Source organism: Lithobates pipiens, unplaced genomic scaffold, assembly GCF_037356315.1.
Source record: "Lithobates pipiens isolate NorthernLeopardFrog02 unplaced genomic scaffold, aLitPip1_a1.2 Scaffold_18, whole genome shotgun sequence".
Taxonomy (NCBI): Eukaryota; Metazoa; Chordata; class Amphibia; order Anura; family Ranidae; genus Lithobates; species Lithobates pipiens.
This window is the reverse complement of record NW_027507758.1, coordinates 339493778-339518054: the sequence shown is the minus strand read 5'-3', so window position 1 is coordinate 339518054 and position 24277 is coordinate 339493778. Positions and strand designations below refer to the sequence as shown.

The 24277-nt window shown below is 40.4% G+C and overlaps 1 protein-coding gene across 1 annotated transcript in view; it reads left to right on the top strand.

The window, feature by feature from the left end:
• The window catches only part of LOC143986712 (CD109 antigen-like), a 101260-nt gene that overhangs the window by 53796 nt on the left and 23187 nt on the right, over window positions 1–24277 (top strand). Inside the window, 14 exon segments of the mRNA XM_077485115.1 lie at window positions 8190–8350; window positions 10088–10206; window positions 12580–12813; window positions 12939–13064; window positions 13908–13947; window positions 14778–14865; window positions 15546–15639; window positions 16531–16633; window positions 16742–16851; window positions 20782–20967; window positions 21302–21397; window positions 23349–23411; window positions 23591–23773; window positions 23959–24105. Coding sequence (XP_077341241.1) covers window positions 8190–8350; window positions 10088–10206; window positions 12580–12813; window positions 12939–13064; window positions 13908–13947; window positions 14778–14865; window positions 15546–15639; window positions 16531–16633; window positions 16742–16851; window positions 20782–20967; window positions 21302–21397; window positions 23349–23411; window positions 23591–23773; window positions 23959–24105 — 1750 coding nt within the window.

Below are 24277 nucleotides of genomic sequence, written 5' to 3'. Positions count from 1 at the left end.
CAGCAGTGGTGCACGTCAACCCTATGTATTGTGGACCGATAGCGGTCCTTACAGAACAGCAGACTGTAACGCACTCAGGCCTATGTACCGTAGCACCCTATACCAAGTTACCAGTCCTTATAAGAACTTTTGTGGACCAAGCAGGTTGTGTGTTAGTGATTAGCAGACTGTACGTCAGTCCCTATACCAATGAAGGACTGCTGCAGTATAGGGCAGCGGTCAGCAGTAGTGCACGGCAACCCTATGTATTGTGGACCGATAGCGGTCCTTACAGAACAGCAGACTGTAACGCACTCAGGCCTATGTACCGTAGCACCCTATACCAAGTTACCAGTCCTTATAAAAACTTTTGTGGACCAAGCAGGTTGTGTGTTAGTGTTTAGCAGACTGTGCGTCAGTCCCTATACCGCTGAAGGACTGCTGCAGTATAGGGCAGCGGTCAGCAGTGGTGCACGTCAACCCTATCTATTGTGGACCGATAGCGGTCCTTACAGAACAGCAGACTGTACCGCACTCAAGCCTATGTACCGTAGCACCCTATACCAAGTTACCAGTCCTTATAAGAACTTTTGTGGACCAAGCAGGTTGTGTATTAGTGTTTAGCAGACTGTACGTCAGTCCCTATACCGCTGAAGGACTGCTGCAGTATAGGGCAGCGGTCAGCAGTGGTGCACGTCAACCCTATGTATTGTGGACCGATAGCGGTCCTTACAGAACAGCAGACTGTAACGCACTCAGGCCTATGTACCGTAGCACCCTATACCAAGTTACCAGTCCTTATAAGAACTTTTGTGGACCAAGCAGGTTGTGTGTTAGTGATTAGCAGACTGTACGTCAGTCCCTATACCAATGAAGGACTGCTGCAGTATAGGGCAGCGGTCAGCAGTAGTGCACGGCAACCCTATGTATTGTGGACCGATAGCGGTCCTTACAGAACAGCAGACTGTAACGCACTCAGGCCTATGTACCGTAGCACCCTATACCAAGTTACCAGTCCTTATAAAAACTTTTGTGGACCAAGCAGGTTGTGTGTTAGTGTTTAGCAGACTGTGCGTCAGTCCCTATACCGCTGAAGGACTGCTGCAGTATAGGGCAGCGGTCAGCAGTGGTGCACGTCAACCCTATCTATTGTGGACCGATAGCGGTCCTTACAGAACAGCAGACTGTACCGCACTCAAGCCTATGTACCGTAGCACCCTATACCAAGTTACCAGTCCTTATAAGAACTTTTGTGGACCAAGCAGGTTGTGTATTAGTGTTTAGCAGACTGTACGTCAGTCCCTATACCGCTGAAGGACTGCTGCAGTATAGGGCAGCGGTCAGCAGTGGTGCACGTCAACCCTATGTATTGTGGACCGATAGCGGTCCTTACAGAACAGCAGACTGTAACGCACTCAGGCCTATGTACCGTAGCACCCTATACCAAGTTACCAGTCCTTATAAGAACTTTTGTGGACCAAGCAGGTTGTGTGTTAGTGATTAGCAGACTGTACGTCAGTCCCTATACCAATGAAGGACTGCTGCAGTATAGGGCAGCGGTCAGCAGTAGTGCACGGCAACCCTATGTATTGTGGACCGATAGCGGTCCTTACAGAACAGCAGACTGTACTGCACTCAGGCCTATGTACCGTAGCACCCTATACCAAGTTACCAGTCCTTATAAAAACTTTTGTGGACCAAGCAGGTTGTGTGTTAGTGTTTAGCAGACTGTGCGTCAGTCCCTATACCGCTGAAGGACTGCTGCAGTATAGGGCAGCGGTCAGCAGTAGTGCACGGCAACCCTATGTATTGTGGACCGATAGCGGTCCTTACAGAACAGCAGACTGTAACGCACTCAGGCCTATGTACCGTAGCACCCTATACCAAGTTACCAGTCCTTATAAGAACTTTTGTGGACCAAGCAGGTTGTGTGTTAGTGATTAGCAGACTGTACGTCAGTCCCTATACCAATGAAGGACTGCTGCAGTATAGGGCAGCGGTCAGCAGTAGTGCACGGCAACCCTATGTATTGTGGACCGATAGCGGTCCTTACAGAACAGCAGACTGTACCGCACCCAAGCCTATGTACCGTAGCACCCTAGACAGACCAAGTTACCAGTCCTGATAAAGAGCTTTGTGGAACAAGTGAGTTGTGAATGATTAGCAGACTGCAGCAGAAGGGCAGCAGTCAAGTATAATATTCTTTCTATATTTGGAAGAAAGAATATTATACGTGTACAAGCCTATTACCGTACCACTGATACCAGTCCTGAAAAGAACCTTTGTGGAACTAATAGTAACAGCAAGTCTTTAAAATTATCCTCACTGCCTGACACACTGCTTCCTGCCTGTCCCTATACAAATTGGCAAAAAAGAGTAGGCTGGAACGATTAGCTGGAACAGCTCTTTTGTGGACCTGATAGTAACAGCTAATGATGATGATGATGATGATGATGAAGAAAGACTAATCTGGCTGAGCTGTCCCTAAAATAGCAGCATACAGCGCTCTGTCCCTTTATCTAAACTGACAAAAGAAACTCAGGCTGCTGACCTAACACCTATACCAGTCCTGAAAAGAACTTTTGTGTACCAAATAGCTAGCGTTTTCTCTGTCCCTACTCCACACAGGATCCTTTCCCTACAGTGACAGAAGAAAGAATGTAAAATGGCCACCGGATCGGGTGTATTTATAGGTTAGGGGGAATGTCCAAGTGTCCATGAGCTGTCATGTCTCAATTGGTTGTCCTGTAACACATGATAAACGTGTCACGAAAGGTTAAAGTTCTTGTATACATTAAACACGTAAGTCCGCCGGGGCGAACGACGGAAAAAGGCGTTCGAACCCGCGGACGGCGAAAGTCGGAAATTCGCCGCGAAACGACCGCCGGGCGAACCGTTCGGCCATCACTACCCCTGAGTTGGTGGACACTTTGGGGGGGGGGCAGCCTTGTATATGGGGATTCCACCATTCTATGGATCGGGGGCCCCTGTATATTGTTCTCTGCAGCCTTGTCACCCGGTCCCAGCCACATTGCTGCCCATTAATAGACGCTCACAGACCAGCACCTGGTAGAGACGTGGCAGGAGGGACTCCTAAGGGTGAGTGATGGCATGTAAACCTGCAAGACCTAGTGAACCCCTAGAAGAGTGAGTGTGGCTCCACCCACCATATTCTGGGGTCACCGATGAGTCCGGACTCCATATTCTGGGGTGTGGGGTCACCAGTGAGATCAGCCTCCATATTCCAGGATCACCAGTAAGCCCGGCCTCCATATTCTGGAATGTGGGGTCACCAGTGAGATCAGCCTGCATATTTTGGGGTCACTGATGAGTCCGGACTCCATATTCTGGGGTGTGGGGTCACCAGTGAGATCAGCCTCCATATTCCAGGATCACCAGTAAGCCCGGCCTCCATATTCTGGAATGTGGGGTCACCAGTGAGATCAGCCTGCATATTTTGGGGTCACTGATGAGTCCGGACTCCATATTCTGGGGTGTGGGGTCACCGCTGAGTCCGGCCTCCATATTCTGGGGTGTGGGGTCACCGGCCCCCATATTCTGCACTGTGGGGTCACCGCTGGAGCCGGCCTCCATATTCTGGGGTATGGGGTCACTGGCCTCCATATTCTGGGGTGTGGGGTCACCGGCCTCCATATTCTGGGGTGTGGGGTCACCGGCCTCCATATTCTGGGGTCACCGGCCTCCATATTCTGGGGTGTGGGGTCACCGCTGGAGCCGGCCTCCATATTTTGGGGTCACCGGCCTCCATATTCTGGGGTGTGGGGTCACTGGCCTCCATATTCTGGGGTGTGGGGTCACCGGCCTCCATATTCTGCACTGTGGGGTCACCGGCCCCCATATTCTGCACTGTGGGGTCACCGCTGGAGCCGGCCTCCATATTCTGGGGTGTGGGGTCACCGGCCCCCATATTCTGCACTGTGGGGTCACCGCTGGAGCCGGCCTCCATATTCTGGGGTATGGGGTCACTGGCCTCCATATTCTGGGGTGTGGGGTCACCGGCCTCCATATTCTGCACTGTGGGGTCACCGGCCCCCATATTCTGCACTGTGGGGTCACCGCTGGAGCCGGCCTCCATATTCTGGGGTGTGGGGTCACCGGCCCCCATATTCTGCACTGTGGGGTCACTGCTGGAGCCGGCCTCCATATTCTGGGGTATGGGGTCACTGGCCTCCATATTCTGGGGTGTGGGGTCACCGGTGGAGCTGGCCTCCATATTCTGGGGTGTGGGGTCACCGGCCTCCATATTCTGGGGTCACCGGCCTCCATATTCTGGGGTCACCGGCCTCCATATTCTGGGGTGTGGGGCCACCGCTGGAGCCGGCCTCCATATTCTGGGGTGTGGGGTCACTGGCCTCCATATTCTGGGGTGTGGGGTCACCGGCCTCCATATTCTGCACTGTGGGGTCACCGGCCCCCATATTCTGCACTATGGGGTCACCGCTGGAGCCGGCCTCCATATTCTGGGGTGTGGGGTCACCGGCCCCCATATTCTGCACTGTGGGGTCACCGCTGGAGCCAGCCTCCATATTCTGGGGTGTGGGGTCACTGGCCTCCATATTCTGGGGTGTGGGGTCACCGGTGGAGCCGAGTATCCTCTCCATTGTAAGGTGAGTTTGTCACTTACCTTCCTCCCCTCCCCCCCTCAGGATATAATCCTCCCATTCACCCAAATACAACTTTTGCCCTCTCATGTCCGTTTTCACCCTTCTCAGTGTATCCTTTGTGTGGATGAGTGTGGGGTGTAGCAAGATGGAGGGGCGCTTGAGTCTATAATTTTGGTCTAACACAGCTTGAAGCCATGATTTTTCTTGACCAGTGAAGAAAATCTTGGGGTGGGCGGGGACATTCTCACCATCTGTTCAGCTCCGCCCGCCCACCCGCAAGTCTCCGCCCACTCGAGGCTATAATTTTTTTCCACCGTGAGAATAAATCTACAGCGCATGCGCTGTTAATGGCAGGGGATTGACACATGCGCAGTAAAGGCCCGCCGTCAGCTGTTACAGTGACGGAGCCTCACCGGAAGTGACGGGGTGAGCGAAATTCACAGGTCGCAGGAAATTTTATTACACCGTGTCTACGTCCTCCATTGCCAGAGACATTCTATCCTGCAAGAGCACATCAACACCCCAAGTGGCTTACTACGGTATGTCACAAGGGGCTGTAAACATTGTCTCTGATCACGGGCCAAGCTGAAAGTGGCGTGAGAGAGCATAACTTGGCTAATTCATACTGCACATGCTGTCTTCATAGAGAGGGGTGGAAGCTGGATGCGGAAGAGAAGTCCCAAGATGATGCAGGCTTCAGCCAAGAAATGCCAAAATGACGATAAGGGAAAAAACACTTCTAATACAATATTTGTCTTCACATGATGTAGTGATTGCCGTTGTTATCACTTAACCTACTGCCCTTATGTTTATTTTAATCCCTGCTGGCTGAGTTTACTTCCATTTTAAACTCAACAAAATGATCAAATATCAGATATTGATAACCATGTCCTTCCAGACTTTAGACTGCAAGACCAGCTCCCACTAAATAACACCATGACATTACGAACAATATGACAAGAAAAAGGGGGAAGGAGGGTGAAAGCACGGTCATGGTCCTCTTCAGGCAGCTTCATCATGAGGTGCACTGTGGCTTTTATAGGCGAGCGTAGGGTGCAAAAACCAAACTGCAAAAATGTTCCATTTGGCAGCTTGTTGCTGGGGGAGATTTCTCCAAAAGCAACCTGTCAAAAGAAAGAGAAGAGCCGACTAAGGAAATCTGCCCTTTATACCATCCCATGCAGGCCTCCGGATAATGCTGTGGACCGAACAGTATGTTAAAGTGGAAATAAACTTCCATCACTGACTTTTAACTATAGAAAAAACTCACATGCTGACATTTACCTATAGGTTAGCCTATAATATATCTAACCTATAGGGAGTGTAAAGATCTCCTAAATGTGCACAGTTTTAGAGATATTTACTGTACATGCAATGACATCACTGGTGCATGCACTCTAAAGGAACAGCCACCCGTACCGTTCCTTCTGAGCCCTTTGCCATGACTGGCGGCATGCACAGGAGTGACGTGATTGTGGCTCCGGCCAGTCACAGAACCAGAGTCCACAAACATAGAAGTAAGACAGGTGATGATCTCTTTCACAGATTTGCTTACTTGTATATTGCCACACTGTACTTTTTTTCTTGCAATTTTTACCGTTTGCTTGCCACCATTTTGCTTCTGCCATTTCCTTCTTTGTTTATTTTCACAATATTGTGACCTTTAATAATTTATAGTTACATAGCTATGTGATTAGTTCTAATTGCTTTTTGAATTTTTTTTTTAATGATTTTTTTATGCACTTATTTAATTTTAGTGATATCATCCTTGGGGGATGGTAGAAGAATTTAAACCTGTGTGTGTCACTATTGAATTTATCTTCAGAAAGTTGGATTGCGCCCTGCTGAAATGTTGACATAAAAAAAACAAAAAGACACATGGGAAATTCCTGCTTCTAAGTCCCACTGAGTGCACCTGCTACCTGCTTCATATTAACCACTTCAGCCCCGGAAGGATTTACTCTGTTCCTGACCAGAGGACATTTTGTGATACGGCAGTGCATTGATTTAACTGACAATTGTGTGGTCATGCGACGTTGCACCCAAAAAAATTTAAGTTTTTATTTTTCCCACCAATAGAGCTTTTTATTGGTGGTATTTGATCACCTCTGCGGTTTTTATTTTTTGCGTTATAAACAAAAAAAGAGTGACAATTTTGAAAAAAAAACTATATTTTTTACTTTTTGCTATAATTAATATCCCCCAAAAATATATAATTTTTTTTTTTTTTTATCAGTTTATGCCGATATGTATTCTTCTACATATTTTTTGTAAAAAAAATCGCAAGAAGCGTATATTTATTGGTTTGTGTAAAAGTTATAGTGTCTAAAAAATGGGAGATAGATTTATGGCATTTTTATTATTATTTTTTTTTTATTAGTAATGGCGGTGATCTGCGATTTTTATCATGACTGTGACATTATAGCGGACGCATCACACACTGTGTGTTGAGTTATTTTGAAGGGACAGAAAATTTACACTGTTATACAAGCTGTACACTCATTACTTTCCATTGTAGCAAAGTGTCATTTCTTCAGTGTTGTCACTTTTGTGAGATACTGTATATAATAACTTTCTTTTGAAAAAAGTCAAATAACAACACAAATACAGTATATTGGAATAAAACACAAAGGATACTTTTCCAATATTTTGTCCTTATTATCCTCAAATGTAACCATTTGGACTGCATAAGTGACATTTGCTTGAAGAAACCTTTCATGTTCCTTTGCAAAAACAAAATCTTTAAAATCTATTTTGCTGAAATCACTTATCCCTACTAATAAGCTGCTATGAGATTCAAAGATTCAAGCTACCCACTCCCCTTCCCTTCCCATTGATAGTTTATGCCTAGAGTTGGTCCTAAGTAACCTGTTTGTTACAACCTGGTCTAACACACTTTTTTTATTTTGAAAAGCCTGTGGCATGCAAAACACACCCAAAAACTTCCACCCGGTGCCAAAAAAAGTGCCTGGTCTAACACACTAGTCTACTTGATCTAACACGCTCTAAATTTACATTTTTAAATCACTTTTGGAGGCTAACATTGTTTTGGATTTGGAAAGAAAAAAAACACTCATAGAGAAGACAAGTTTTACTAGAAACTTGGCTGAAAGAACTTCCAGGAAATCTAGGCAACAAAGCTTGGGGACCCTGTCCTTGTGTTAATTGTTTGCAGGAAGCGTGGTACTGTACTGCCCCCAGTTTAGACTTCCCACCAAGGATATATAAAAGGTTCTAGGATTTAAGAGTGCATCATTCTGTAGCACATTTCATTTCAGACTTGGCCATTTTAGTGGAAAGAGCAGGATGTTCAACCTAAGGCCTCAGATCTTGAGCCACATTTTCCTTTTGTCGCTGTATCTACTCGCCTGTAATGCAGAGTAAGTAATAACTATGTGATTTATTTGTACAATTACCTGTACACTCTGTAGGTTAGCTTTGCACTTTGAACTAAGAAAAAAAAATGAAATACAGAAGTAGGTAATTTTGAAATCTAAATGGAAAGGCATTGTACAATTTAAAATTCAAAATGCTTGTAATATATTTGTTAGTAATACATAAATCGAAATCCATTTTGTTTTGCAGGACATCGTATTACATTACTGCACCTCAGTATGTTATTCCTGGTGTGAATACAACCCTTGCTGTTCACGTGTTTGGAGACAAAGACTCTGAAATAAATGTGACTGCAGGAATAGCGATTGGTTCTAATGTTTTTGTCCAAGCATACAAGATTATCAGTAATGGTGAGTTGGAATACCTTTTATAGAAAATATGTTTCTTTAGGGCCCATTCATACTACAACGGATATAAAAACGTGACTGCAGTTTATGTGCTTTTACAATTTTTATGTGTTTAGATTCTTTTTTATGAGCGTTTCTGTAATATTTTAAGCATGTTTTTCTGCACAGTCATTTTCTTTAAAGACATGTTTCTTCTGAACTAATAGTTGTGGATGAGAGGAGCATTTGTGCACATTTACACACAATCAGCTATGGAATGTAGAGAAACACTGCACATAGCGTGAATGGGCCCTTAAAAAATGTAATTGTAGCAGACAGGTAAATCTAATGCTGGGTCCAAAGTCATCAGGCTTACTCAATTAGATATAATAATAGAATAATAATAAAATAAGTTTTTATCTTTTTTGTTCATGTGACTGCAGTTATCAGAAATGCGATTGGATTATACAGGTTACTACACAATATATTGAATATATGGATATAGTGATTGCACTTTGCACTAACTTATCGATTAAGCCTGTGTAAAGCCAAAACTGAAGTTTTAGAGCTTGCCATACATTATACAATCTTTTTATAGTGCAAGCACCTGTCTGATAGCATACCATTTGGAAGTGTTTAAGTTTGACCTCATATTATATGGTTTTGGTAAATTGTATAATGTATGGCCAGCCAAAGTCACTGATGCCAGTTTTTCTTTTTCTTTTCAGACTCTATTGACCTACTCTCTATTCCAGCAGTAAGTACCAAATTCCATACCATGTTAGTAACATGAGAGGATTATTGCCTGAATAAAAAATGTAATTTAGGTTGTTAAGGTGTTTGTTAGCCTTGTACACATGGTCGGACATTCCGATGGACAATGTCCGATAGGACCGCGTTGTCGGATAATCCGACAGTGTGTGGGTTCCATCGGACTGTTTCCGTCGGAGTATCCGACGGACCAAGTTTTCCAGCTGGGCTATAAAATTTTCCGACAACAGGATCCGATCGGACTTTGTCCGATCATGTGTAGAGAATTCCGATTGGACCAAGTGCCACGCATGCTCAGATCAAATTCCTAGACCAAAGCTATTGGCTACTAGCCTGAACGTAGTCCCGTCCTAATGAAACAACGTCATCACGTTAAGTACGATCAGATTTTCTGACAACTTTGTCCGACTGTGTGTATGCAACAGTTTCGGCCAAAATCCGACGGATTTGGTTGTCGGAATGTCCGACCGTGTGTACAAGGGTTTAGAGTTATAAAATGATAACAAGTTGTGTACAGGGCTTTACAATAAATTGTAACATTAAGGCTTAGGGCTACAATGATAATATAGACTTTAAATGTTTTATAGACATAAAGAGGCTGATTTACTAAAGGTGGTGAGAATGTTCACACACAAAAAAAAAAGATTCCCTTCAATTTTCTAATCCAATTACAGGCATGCCCCACTTTTAAGTGCACAATGGGATTTATTTACTAAAGCTAGAAAGTGCAAAATCAGGCTCACTTCTGCATAGAAACCAATGAGCTTCTAACCTCAACTTGTTCAATTAAGCTTTGGTAATAAAACCTGGAAGCTCATTGGTTTCTTTTCAGAAGTGAGCCTGATTTTGCACTTTCTAGCTTTAGTAAATAAACTCCATTGTGTACTTAAAAGTGGGATATGCCTATAGATTATTGAAGATAATTGTCACTATTAATGTGTGTGAACATTCTCAACTCCTTATTAAATTAGTTCTGTTACCTCTTTTTAGTGCTATTGCAGGGTATTTTGTATGACTTTTATAGGATTAAGCTTGCAGGTGTATACTTCAATTTGGGAAAATCATCCAACAGTCTCAAGAATGAGCAATTGCCTATTCAAATCTATAGAGTAAATTAAGGTAAAGGGTAATGTGGCGCCACATTACCCTTTACCTTACTTCATTCCCTGTGAGAACACTTTTTATGTTGTCAGCTACTCATTGGCCTTTCCTGTTTCATTGAGGGTTCGCGCATTAGTTACTCCTTTTTATATAGAGTAAATAAACTGCTAATAAACCATGGAAGATCACTTTGTAATTAAGCAGTTGACAATCTTTAGGGGTCACCATACACCGTACAATCTTACCATTCAATCTTTGTAGTATCTACTTTATATTTTCCAAAACCATGTAATATGTGAGGACCTAGTTGAATATATCCAACCAAATTATATCCAATCATGCAGGCCCTTTTATTACAAAGTTTCTGGTGAGTTTTGTAATGTGAGCAAAACAATCCGCACATTCTACAGCTAGCCACTCAATTTACAATCTTATTGCTCCATCTCTGTTAAATATCCACTATATTTTCTATGTTCTTCAAATTATAGCCAATATAGTCTCTCACACTGTGTAGGTGATGGTAAATATAAAGGAGATTGTAAAAAACTTGTTTTATTGTGTATAGTCAAATTTTGTCAGCCAATCGCGAGAATAAAAATCATCTATGTAGGCACAGCTTGAGAAAGTACAAGCAGAAATTATATTAGGCTGTATTTTGAGATTCCAAAGGTGCATTAATTTTTAATGGTGCAGTTTTGACATGATTGTTGTGCGGCAGAATCTCAGGGCAAACACGACAAGCCACATCACGTGAAGCTTGTCACCAAAAAAAGCTCCTGCTCCGTTTTGGACAACAAGCTTCACGCATTGTGGTTTGCGGATTGCGACAAACTGCACCACGTTTGAGATGCTATTAAAAAAGAATGGCATCTAAACACATGTGTTACCTTTTGCAACAGTTGCAGTGTGATTTGGAATTGTGGGCAGAATTGCAGCTATTCCACCTGCAATTCAAAGTTGTGAAATGTGAATGCAGCCTTAGATTTGGTGGCTGCATTTGTTTTCTTTTTTAAGGCTTCTTTATCTATATTTCCCCTGGTGATCCGGCCGGTAACACACTTCCTGTCTTAGGCTGCATTCACAACTGAGCATAAGGGTTTTAAAGAGTCTATATTTGAGCTTTTTTGAGTGTCTTTGGAAGTGTATACAGGCATTTTTAGAAGTGTATTACAGGCCTTTTACATGTGTATTCAGGCTTCAGGCTTTTTGTTTTAGCCAACGGAAATCACTAGGTAAGGGTAATATAGGCTAGAAAATGCCTGGAAAAAAGCTAGTTTCCACTGAAAACTATGAGGCCAGAAATGCTCAATTCTGCCTGAAAATAGCCCCTGCTCTATGCTTATCACAACTCCCATAGTCCCTAGTCCATCTCAAGAGCAAGCAAGAGGTTGGTTACATCTTACATACAGCGGGACCATGGAGATCAAACCTAGCCAACCTCTAACAGGAAGTCAGAACACAGTAGCAAAAAAAAAAAAAATTGGAGGAGGGTGAGGGCAAAAAGATTTACTTTTTTTTAAAACATACTTTAATAAAATTGTCTTTTTTTTTAAATCAGAGTTTACTATCACTCCAATCTAGTAGATTAGAAGACTCTGCAGTCCTTTCATCACAGGTGCTGGATAGTAATGCTGGCCATACATGGACTGAAATTTGGCCGATTCAGCAGGGACTGGCTGAATTTCGATCTATCTTTGGCCATTACTGTTCATCCTTAACGGTCCTGCGGGAATATTTCCATTCAATCAGCGCTTGCAGCCAACCAGCTGCAGCTCTGATCATTGCATTCTGATAGCGGGACTTCCCCGCTCTCAGAATACAATGATACAGCGGGAAGGATTCCCACATTCACATTGAATGCGTGGATGGGAAAATTGGGTCAATTTTTTTCATTCAACCCACTTGCTGAACGAAAAAAAACGGACTCATATCAGGCCAGCTTAAAGTGGAGGTCCGCCCACCACTGAAAAAATAAAAGCTAAAAGCTACACATACTGCAGGTGGTGGCTTTTAATAATAGGACACTTACCTGTCCTGAAGTCCAGCGATGTTGGCAGTTTCCATCAGCTGTCGGGTGCTGCTGCCGCCATTGCGATTAGGGAACCCAGCAGTGTAGCCTTACGGCTTCATGTAGGGAACCCGACGTGAGGCTCAGCTCCTCTCTCCTACTGGCCTGGCGGCAGGGGAAGGAGGAAGGAGCCGAGCGGTGATGTCAACAGCCGTGGCTGTGGCTCACAGAAGTGGCAACAGGATACCTGTCAAAGCAGAAGTTTTACTTTTGGGTGGAACCCCACTTTAATGAAGGAAAGCACAGTGACAGAAGATCTATATTTGACCAACTCAAAATTTCAAATTGTGCAATATTTATTTGTGTATTGCAGATTCCAGCAAATTCTTCTACTTCAGATAATTATCTACTGGATGTGAATGGATTTGTCAAGGGTACGTTAGTATTTACTGAACGAAATCAAATAAGGATTCTAACAAAGAAGATGTCCATGTTTATACAAACTGACAAAGATGTGTACAGTCCTGGAGAAACTGTCCATATTAGAGTGATTTCTGTAAATCGTGACTTGAAGCCCTACAATGGAGATGTGGACCTTGAGATAAAGGTAGGCATTGTTACTTGTTTGTCACATGCAGCTTTGTAAAAAATATAATCTGCAGACACTTCATCATAGAAATACTGTATATTCATTTGGTTTATTGATTTTTGCTCTTCTTTACATAATGAAAGGATCCCAACACCAATATTGTGCAACAATGGTTAAATATGAAATCAGACCTGGGAGTTGTGTCTACAGATTTCTCTCTGACTAGCACCTATATTTCGGGCATTTGGACCATTCAAGCGAAATCTTATGTAAGTAGACACTTGTATCTCATTCACTATACAACTAAACTGAAAAATCCCAATAAACACGAATGTTAAAATAATCAAGAAACACTTATGGTGTTTGGAAAGGAGAACATTAATAAGAATCCTAAAGTAGTAAGGGATTTTTTTTGTAATTTTTTTTAGCAATATCATCCAACTGTAATATAGATTCATAGCCATATCTATATAGCTTACTAACAATTTGCAGTGATTTAATTGTTCAGGATCTTGACATTGCTGCATTACACAGCAATTTTTCAAAAAAGATAAATATCAGTCTTCACTGATATCAATGCGTCAGAAACATCCTACTTACTATGCTCACTAGTGGTCATTTTTGAAAGCTTAAAAACATAAAGGCTATGCAGTAAACAAAACATTTTTTACATGATATTCAGATACATGTGTAGTCATAGAGTTAAAAATTTGGTGAATTCAGGATACCAAAATTCACATGCTTTTAAGGAATTTAAGACATTTCTGAGATCCCTTTTAAACTTGTGGCTTACTGTTGTTCCCCTTGCTGAGCTTCTTCCAACTGCTTTTAAATCCCTATTACTTTGTATGGGTTTCAAAAGCAGTTCTGATTAAAATAAATGGTTGTCTACAAAAGCCTTTATAAAAAGTGTTAATGTTTCTGAAACTACTGTTTTTCTTAAAAAAAGAAGGTAAACGGTCCATTAGCTACTTGGCAATCATACAGAATATACCAGTAGTGGTACCATTACCTATGGCAATACAGCCCCAATGTTTTATTTTGAAGAGAGTTTAAGTTAAGCAGTTATATTTGTGGCTTAATTCTGTTTTTTTTTTTTATCTCATTTGCAGAGCAATGTGTTCTCTACTTCATTCTTTGTCAAAGATTATGGTTTGTATTATTTTATTTAGATCTCCTTTTATTTCCAATGTCTCTTCTTAGGTAAACTATATATGGTGCTAGGGTGTTCTTGTGTAACAACCTGGGACTATTTAAAATAAGTACTCTAGGTTAAACCATGTTAGACTGGTAACCAAGAAGTATCGTCTTTTTATTTTATAAGATCACAGAAAACAGATTCAAAACATTTGTACAACCATATGTTGTCACCCATTAAATATGGCAAACATTTTCTTTCATCTCGCTTATAATTCAACATGTTTCACCATTAGTCACTAGTAAGTTCACCAGGCTTTTTCCTGAAGAAGATGGAATGGTGAAACATGTTGAATTATAAGTGTGATTAAGATTTTTTTTCCATATTTGGTAGATGACAACATATGGTTGTACAAATGTTTTGAATTTTTTTTATGATTAAATAAATATTGTTGTTTTTAAAAATGCTTGGTTTAATTATCTGTCTATGCACCTAAGAAGACCTGTATCTTTGCTCTCAGTTTTCCATACAATGGGATGTTGGGTCTATAAGTACTGCTAATCTGGCCATGTCCACACAACTTACCAGATTTTTATTTTATTTTATATAGAAACATAATCATAACAGTATTAGTAATGTAATGATTATTCTTTGCATCATCACTCACAGCATATATGTGAGCCAAAAAAATATTTTCATTACGCTGTACACATGGTAAACAAAAAAATTATATAGGCAGTGCAATGTAGAGTTACAAATTGTTATACAATGGTAAAATCCTTATTTATTGTGCTAACTAAATAGATCATTAATAACTAGTATCTGATATCTCATATTTTTGCAGACTTACCAAGATTTATTGTAACACTGGATGCTCCACAAGTTTATGTTGTTTCCAAGATGCTCAACCTGACTGGTACTGTTACAGCAAAGTAAGCCAATCTCTCTCTCTCTCTGTCCCTTTCATTTAAGTTGTTGGATGTGTGGTTATACCAGGGCCATTCATAGTTATAAGCGCAAGCTGGTAGCCAGGGATCAGTAGGGCTATATAGAATTGAAGAACCCCTGGCAGTGTTTTCATTTTTCCCAACCCCAGTCACTGTCACCTCTACCTGCAGATCAGCAGAAATGAACGTAAAATCATGTAACATAAAAAAAGGAATTCATATACTGAATAATATCCTTACATGTATTAACCACCGTCATCAGAATATTTTATTGTGAACCTTTAAAAGTATCATATGCATAATTTATCGTACTAAAATTAATGTCAGAATATAACAACGACAAACATGTTGGCTTGAGAATACAATGTGCCAAATGATCAGAGGCAAAAAAAACTGTGCTAAAACAAGGACCAAATGAAGCGGACACAGTAAAATACATAGGCTCCAGTTAGAATAATTAGGTACACTGGCTATTTGGTTCTTAGAATTTACTAAGCCAATATATTAGGAACAATTTTCTAATTAGTACCCATACCTAAAATTTTATTTTACAAGATAAAACAGTTTACTATCCTAGAGGTAAACAAACAGCTGCTTGGTTTATTTTTTTAAGTGATGTGACAAGATCAGTTTCTTCATATTCTTGGTTTGTATTTTGCATTCAGGTATTACTCTATTAAACCACTAAAAGGAAATTTAACGATAACAGTGAAGCCTTCATATGGTCAAGATGTAAGTGACGTTAAAGAAACATATCAGGTATGTTCATGGTTTTCTATTTGTTAAATTAATGTCAGTATTCCGATCCTTTTCCTAAGTATATAAAGTATGAGATGTGCAGTACATAACACCCCACTACAAGCCAAAAGGTATCATGCAAACTAAAATATAAAAACTACAAATATGCCTGTTTTTGTTTTTATTTCCACATTTCCCAGAGTGGATATCAATGAATAACAGTAGGGATTTTTTTTTTAAATATGACAGGATAAAAAATAAATGAGACAGATGCTATCAAACCCAAATTATATCAGCCTGTCACAACAGGTATACTGGCCAGTGACCAGAGAATCAGTGAGCAGTGGACCCCTGCAATGCTGATGCTAACAGTTTTCTCCTAGAACACTGAATGCCATGGAGGAAGCTGAAGATCACAAACTGTTGATTTCCCAGGCCAATTAAAAATTGTAACTGGCAAAAAAAAAAACTATAACACAACAGTTTTGTGAGCACAGAAAAATCTTCAAGCTGATAATCACAGGTTGTCAATAAGAAAAGACAAGAAAAAGTTCAAGGTTAGAGTGAAGCCTCCAGGCTTAGTATCGGTTTGTAATAACCAAGGCAGGAACCTTTATTTTATTTTTTTGTTATAACATTATTTTTTAGATTTAGAGATTAGAGAGATCAAACTGAAATGCTCAGGCACTCGGATATCACAATCACCTATAATCTATTTATTGCTGAGATATGTAATACAACATTCCTTTTTTGATGTTTATAAATGATACCTTTTCACCAACCCTATACTATAACCAGCAAAAAACATTTTATTCATAGAGGACACAAAATGGCATAGTGTTTACATTATTCAATAAGATCCACAATTTGGAATGTCACATTTCAGTTTTTTTTTTGTATTCCTGTATATAGATCTCAGGATCTTTAAGCTTCAGTTTTCCATACACAGAAATAGAAAAGGCTGTAAATCTGCAAGGAATAAATATAACAGCTTCAGTAACAGATCAAGTCTCAGGTAAACTGAATAAATATATACATTTATTTATTTTAATGAAATAATTCATTGAATGAATTGCCTTGAAAGTATGATTATGCTTCTATAATATTTCCTTTTTTCATATAGGTATTGTTGTAGAAACATCATCCTTTATATGGGTAACAAATTTTGAGTATGAAATTAACTTCATTGACCAAAATCGAGCATTCATGCCTGGCGGAAATTTCACAGCTAAGGTAGGTTAAAACAAAATCGAGGGGCTGACTCATGTTTGCACTGCTACTGACAATTTCAACACTGGTCGTGACAAATGACTGAAAAAAATGTATTAGCTCACCTGATTGTACATGAACTGACTTTCTAGTGGCTTTTGCTGCCATGAGTTAGACTATGGAAGGGCAAAGCTGAGCAGTGAAAATAGAGCGTATCAAAAAGGCGGTGATAAACATGAATCATTGCTGGCTAACACTGTTTCTAAATCCACTATATTACCAATGGTCAGTACTCCTTGTAGTTAAATAGGTACTGATGGCACATTTATAAACCTGTATGGGCATTATCCTAAGCATAAGTACCTATTAACCTCTTTATGTTGGCGAAAGTTTGTTTTTAAATGAGCCACTATACCTGAGGCCAATAGGAGGAATTATAATGCAGCACTGTGATTAGCTGAACAGTGATGATGCCTTCAGTAGCCTTTTCCAGCAGCTCCTGATCATTGATAGTAGGACCATTAGCTGTCCATGACAGCTCAATTATAGTCCTGGCACTGATAGAGCCCATCCTAGAACAAAACAGCAACATATATGTGGCAGCTGGGCATAAAAACCAACCTGCCCTGCCACCGCATATATGCGTACTGATGTCTTAACGGGATTAATATATTACTAGAAAACTCTTTTAGCATTTTGTAAGAAAAAATATTTTTTCATAATTTGCATATCATTCAAATGCTTAAATGCCCATGGGAAGCCTAAAAAACATAGCAGGCATTAGGGTGTATAAACATTAGGACGGATTTGTTTAAGGATTTGAGTATGTTCACTAAATAAAATGTGTGAATTTTCAATAAAACGATTGAATTATGTAAAGTAAATCTTCAAACAATGGCTCAGAATATAGCCTTTATAAGTCTTCTTAATTTTGATGAAAATGTAAATTTGACTCAAACATCGGGCGTTCGCGGAATATCGAACAATTTGGGGTGTTCGTGGCAAATCCGAAAGCCGCAGAACACCCTTTAAAAGTCTATGGGAGAAATCAAAAATGCTAATTTTAAAGGCTTATATGGTATTGTCATAAAAAGTGTTTGAAGACCTGGGTCCTGCTCCAGGGGACATGTATTAATGCAAAAAAAAGTTTTAAAATGGCCGTTTTTTCGGGAGCAGTTATTTTAATAATGCATAAAGTGAAACAATAAAAGTGAAATATTCCTTTAAATTTCGTACCTGGGGGGTGCCTGTAGTAGTATGCCTGTAAAGTGGCGCATGTTTCCCGTGTTTAGAACAGTCCCTACACAAAATGACATTTCGAAAGGAAAAAAAGTAATTTAAAAGTACTTGAGGCTATAATGAATTGTTGGTCCCAGCAATACAGATAAAAGAAGTAATTGAAAAAAACGGCATGGGATCCCCCCAATCCATTACCAGTCCCTTTGGGTCTGGATTGAATATTAAGGGGAACCCTGAACCAAAATTTAAAAGAAAAAATTTCATGGGGGTCCCTCCAAATTCCATACCAGGCCCTTCAGGGGCTTAAGGGGAACCCCATGCCATAATAAAAAAAAATGTGTGGGGGTCCCCCTCAAATTCCATACCAGGCTCTTCAGGTCTGTTATGGATATTAAGGGCAACCCCGTGCCAAAATCTTTAAAAAAAATGGCGTGGGGTCTCCCCAAAAATCCATACCAGACCCTTATCCGAACACGCAACCTGACAGGCCCCAGGAAAAGAGGGGGGTGAGAGAGCGCCCCCCTCCTGAACTGTACCAGGCCACATGCCCTCAACAGGGGAGGGTGCTTTGGGGTAGCCCCCCAAAGCACCTTGTCCCCATATTGATGGGGACAAGGGCCTCATCCCCACAACCCTTTCCCGGTGGTTGTGGGGGTCTGCGGGTAGTGGGCTTATCGGAATTTGGAAGCTCCCTTTAACAAGGAGACCCCCAGATCCCAGACTCCCCCCCATGTGAAATGGTAACGGGATACAAATGTACCCCTACCATTTCACAAAAAAGTGTCAAAATAGTAAAAATGACAATACACGGCTTGGTACAAGCCCTTTATTAAAAAAAAAAAATAGTCCCACGAAGTCCATTCATCTCTCGCTCCGCTGATGGACCATTAAAAAATAAAGCCATGACCGACCCGCCTCCATGGGAGGCTTCCGCCGTTATGACCGTTATGTAAACGGGTGATCCCTCCCCCATCTGATGCTACGGGGAAGCCACAGGGAAGTCCCTGTGCTTTAGAGGGGGGCGGAGTCACCCTGGAACGTCACCGTGCGTCCCTGCCCTCAGCTATAAAAGAACTGTCACCTGTGAGGACAGTCATTACGGCGGGAGCTACCCATGGGGGCTGGTCAGTTGTGGCTTTTTTTTTTTTCAGTCCGTTGGTGGATCGAGAGAAGAAGATGACTGGACTTCGTGGGACATTTTTATTTTTAGATTTTTTAATAAAGTACTTATCCCAAGCCATTTATTGTCATTTTTACTATTTTGAATTTTTTTTGGTAAATGGTAAGAGTAAATTTGTACTCCGTTACCATTTCACACAGGGGGAGACCGGCAATTCCAATACCTAGACCTCCACAACCACCGGGAAAGGGTTGTGGGGATGAGGCCCTTATCTCCATTCACATGGGCACAGGGTGCTTTGGGGGCTACCCCAAAGCACCCTCCCCATGTTGAGGGCATGTGGCCTGGTACTGTTCAGATGGGGGGGTGCTCTCTTGTCTCTCCTCTTTTCCTGCGGCCTGCCAGGTTGCGTTCTCGGATAAGGGTCTGGTATGGATTTTTGGGGGGACCCCCACACCATTTTTTTTAAATTGTGGCACGGATTCCCCTTAAAATCCATACCATACCTGAAGGGCCTGCTATGGAATTTGGGGGGGGGGGGGCACACACAATTTTTTTTTACATTTTGGTTCGGGGTTCCCCTTAATATTCATACCAGACCCAAAGGGACTGGTAATGGACTGGGGGGATCCCATGCTGTCAATGACTTATTTTATCTGTATTGCCAGGACCGACAATTCATTATAACCGTGAGTAGTTTTAAATGACTTTTTTTCCTTTAGAAATTCCATTTTGTGCAGGGACTGTTTTTAAAAGGGGAAACATGTGCCACTTTACAGGCATACTATAGACACCCCAAATTTAAAGTAATATTTCACTTTTATTATTTCACTTTAAACATTATTAAAATCACTTTTTAAAAAGGTCAGTTTTTAAAACTTTTTTTTGCATTGATACATGTCCCCTGGGGCAGGACCCAGGTCCCCAAAAACTTTTTATGACAATAACTTGCATATAAGCCTTTAAAATTACCACTTTTGATTATTCACGTTCATATCCCATAGACTTTAATAGTGTTCGTGTGTTTGAAAAATTGTTTTGCCTGTTCGCATGTTCTGCTGCAAACCGAATCGGGGGGTGTTCGGCTCATCCCTAATGCTTAGGCAGACTTTATGAATGTTATGTTTTATTTAAAGTGGTCACATATACCCAGTGAAGTGACTGGCCTCAGGTGATACACAGAGGTGAAACAAATCCTCCTACATAAACTGTACCTGTTTATCTGCAGTCTTCTCTACAACTGTTAAAAGTGCTGAATATTTAAAGCTTGTCTGAGAATCCAGAAAAGGGGGGGGGGGCGGAGAACTGAAGTCACACTCTGCAGAGCTTAGTGAGGAGAGCTCTGAGAGCTGATTGGAGGGAAGGGACACACTCCCTTCACACAGCACAGAGGAGCAAACAGAAGTACACACTATAGAGAGATTTGCTTTGTTCATATTTCATGTCTAAGGTTTACAACCACTTTAAGAATCGTCCATCTCCCCCAGAGCCTATTGGAATTATAAGAGCAGCCACATATTTCATACATATATTTAGGAGCACATTTGTAAACAATTTATGCATGGACTAACAAATATGCATGCTTTTTCTTACAGATTCAAATACAACGGATTGACAGAAAATCATTAACTGAACAGGAAAGGCAGGAAATGGTAACAGTTAACATAACCTCTGATACAGAGACAATTCAACGGCTATATGTAATCCCAGAAAGTGGAATTATCACTGTGCAGTTTCCAGTCTACTTATCAATATATGGAATAAATTTTAGAAAAATTATGGTGAGTAAAGAACTAATAACAAACAAGATTTTTCAAGTTAGTATCTCTAGGTCTAATTATTTTCCCTAATATTATATGATATATGTTATAATTACCTGACCTCTAAGTTAGGATAAATATCCATGAAAAAACAGGAAAGGGAGTGAGACATTTTTTTCTAATAGGGACAAATCCTGCAACAAAAAACTGACAGGTGTTCTAAAAATTCACCATATTACCTAAAATGAAATATATTTTGATGGGCTTTAATAATGTACATGTTCTTATTCATTAGATAGTAACTGAATTATATAATTTTAAATCATTTATAAACTTTCTTTTTTTTATTATTTAGGCTCAGTACCAGAATATAACTTCAATTTACACCACCGATGAATTATTTACCTACAATCCTCTTGTTCAACTTCTAACACCAGATTCAACATTAAAGGTAATAGGTTTTTCTTTTGTTTTGCCCTTTAAGAAGTTTTCTCTACCTTTGAAACAATTATATCATAATAGAAGCTTTGTTATAGCTTATATAAGCATATATATCTGCTAACTAATATCAAAACTAGAAGTGAAAATAAAAATCTTTAAGGGCTGATTCATACCACATGCAGTCTAGTGCCTTTTTTATGCATCAAAAGTGCATGGATAGCAGATTATATGATTTCCAATGGCATAGGTCACATCAGTGCGGTCAGTTCCAGTGCGTTCCAGAAAAAAAGTAGAACATGCTGCATTGTTTCAGCATTGAGCTGTACTGGAACACAGTAAAATGCCTAAAAAATGCACTGGCATGCATGGAAATTTGGCATTTCATATTGTAGGCCTGTAAATCTTAGGAATAACATACTTAAATCTGTCCATACAAGAGTCTAGTAGACATCCTGTGTATGATAAAGTTTGAAACACAAAATCATAAATTATAATATAATAAATAACTATAAGACCCCTTTCACACTGAAGGCATTTTGAAGGTGCTATAGCATTAAAAATAGCGCCTGCAAAACGCCCTAAAACAGCTGCCCCATGCACTCCAGTGTGAAAGCCCCCGGGCTTTCACATTGGAGCGGTGCGCTGGCAGGGCATCAGAAAAAGTCCTGCCAGAGGCTTCTTTGGAGCGGTGAAGGAGCAGTGAACTCACCGCTCTTCCACTGCTCCTCCACCACTGCTCCCCATTGAAATCAATGGGGCAGCGAGGCGATATCCGGCTGCGTTTTGTGGTGAATTTAACCCCTTTTCGATCACTAGCTGGGGGTTAAAACTGCCCTGCTAGCGGCCGAATTGCGCCGCTAAAACGAAGGTAAAGGGGCGCTAAAACTAGTGCTGATGCACAGTGTGAAAGAGCTCTAAATAATTATAACAAATAATAATATAATAATGATAACATTTATTCAATAATGTAAAACACTGACATTTGCTCAGTTGCAGAATTGTCGCTGTTGTTACTTTCAGTGTTTGATGACGAATTTCCCCACTAATCACTATTGCTCAATTCTGCAAGTGATTGTAATTTATTATCATGGTTTTCTAGCTGGTCTAAATCCGCTTTTGATGTCAAGGGACACTTTTTGGTTGCTATGGATATTCTCAAGTTTACAGGCAGAAAGAACAGTATATATAATATAAACATGCATACAGGGCTCTGGACAAAGCATTAGGGACAAACGGGGGGTGAAATTATTTGATACATGTAATCTGTAAGATTACAGTGCACTGTATGTGTTTTGCTTTTTGCACTTTTTGAATTTGGCGCACGGCTTCATCCCTATGCGTTTTGAAGCCCGCTGGGAACAAAGCCTTGGACAGTTATAGATCGACTGGAGTACCCAGCCCGCACACACAGCAGGGAGATATTGCAGGATCTGGGGGAGTAACTTTGCCTGGATCCCGAGTGTGGCTCGGGGTTGCCGCTTTTGGTAATGAAAATTCAACCCGAACCACACTTGGGATTACCGCTAGGGAGGTTAAGGTGAAGAAAAAAAGAGGAGAAAAATGCACCGGAATACATAAAAATGCATCAAAAATACACCATATTGTTGTCAGAGAGTGTCTCTGAAATGTGCCACATCCAAGGTAACTACACAGAGAAAAGGATTGACCCCTAACTGGACTTTTAAGGCACTCAAATGCGTATAAATAGAAAATTATAAATGTTTTATTAATGAATACATGTACAGAATAAACATGGCGGAATGTTATATACACATGCATATGAATCGAAACAGTCAATACAGTAATTGATGATGTAATCTTATAGTTTACCCAACCAGCATCAAGAATGCATCTAAAATGCATTTCTATGGTGTGAACTGGTCCTAATAGTATGTTTATCATGAAGGTAAAGGTAAAACACAATACTTCCCAATGTAAATATATGTATATTTTGAATATAGGTTGGAACACCATTTGAAGTACAAGTTGATGTCCTGGTGAAAGTTCAGCAGATTTATTACACAGTAAGTATGTGATCAAATCTTATTTAGAATGTCCTTAGAAGGGCAACATGCTTTCTGCTACTACTGAAAATTATACTTTACATAAAAAATGCCTCATGCATATGATAATGTATCAAATAATAGAACTATTCCAATGCTGCTTAATATGTAAATTTACCAAATGCTTTTTTCCTTTGCAGGTTGTATCCAAAGGATTGGTAGTGGTGGCTGGGAAAAACAGGACAACGTTTAGCCTCACACCAGAAAACTCTTGGGCTCCCACTGCTGAACTGCTGGTGTATATGATTAGTGTTGGAAAGGACAATAATAACATCATGCAGATTTCGAAAACACTCAATATCAAGGGGACATTGAATCAAAAGGTAACTAGAACGCAAAATATATATATATATATATAAAAAAAAAACTTAAAATAGTAAAACATTATTTATATGTTAAATATTATTTCAAATCTTAAGATATTATTTATCAAATTAAGATTTTAGATTTAAATCCACTTTGTAGTTCATACTTTGATAAAATATTTTTATTTCTGTTCATCCTTTAGATGGGTCTATCTTGGAGTAAAAGCACAGCTAAACCACTGGAACAGGTATCATTGATTGCAAATGTGGAAGATTCTCGCTCTTTGGTGGGACTGTGCATTGCTGACAAAAGTTCCACAAAAAGACAAAATGACTTAACAACAAGTAGGGTAAGTATGACGGAACATAACAGGGCTGATATACAGTATTAAAATAGGACATTTTTATAATGGCTTCTGTGTGCTTGAATATAAATTTTAGTACAGGTCAATACATTTCTTTTTTTTTTTCTGTAAGATGTTGCAATATTTTGAGATGTGTATCTATACGTTATTTATACTG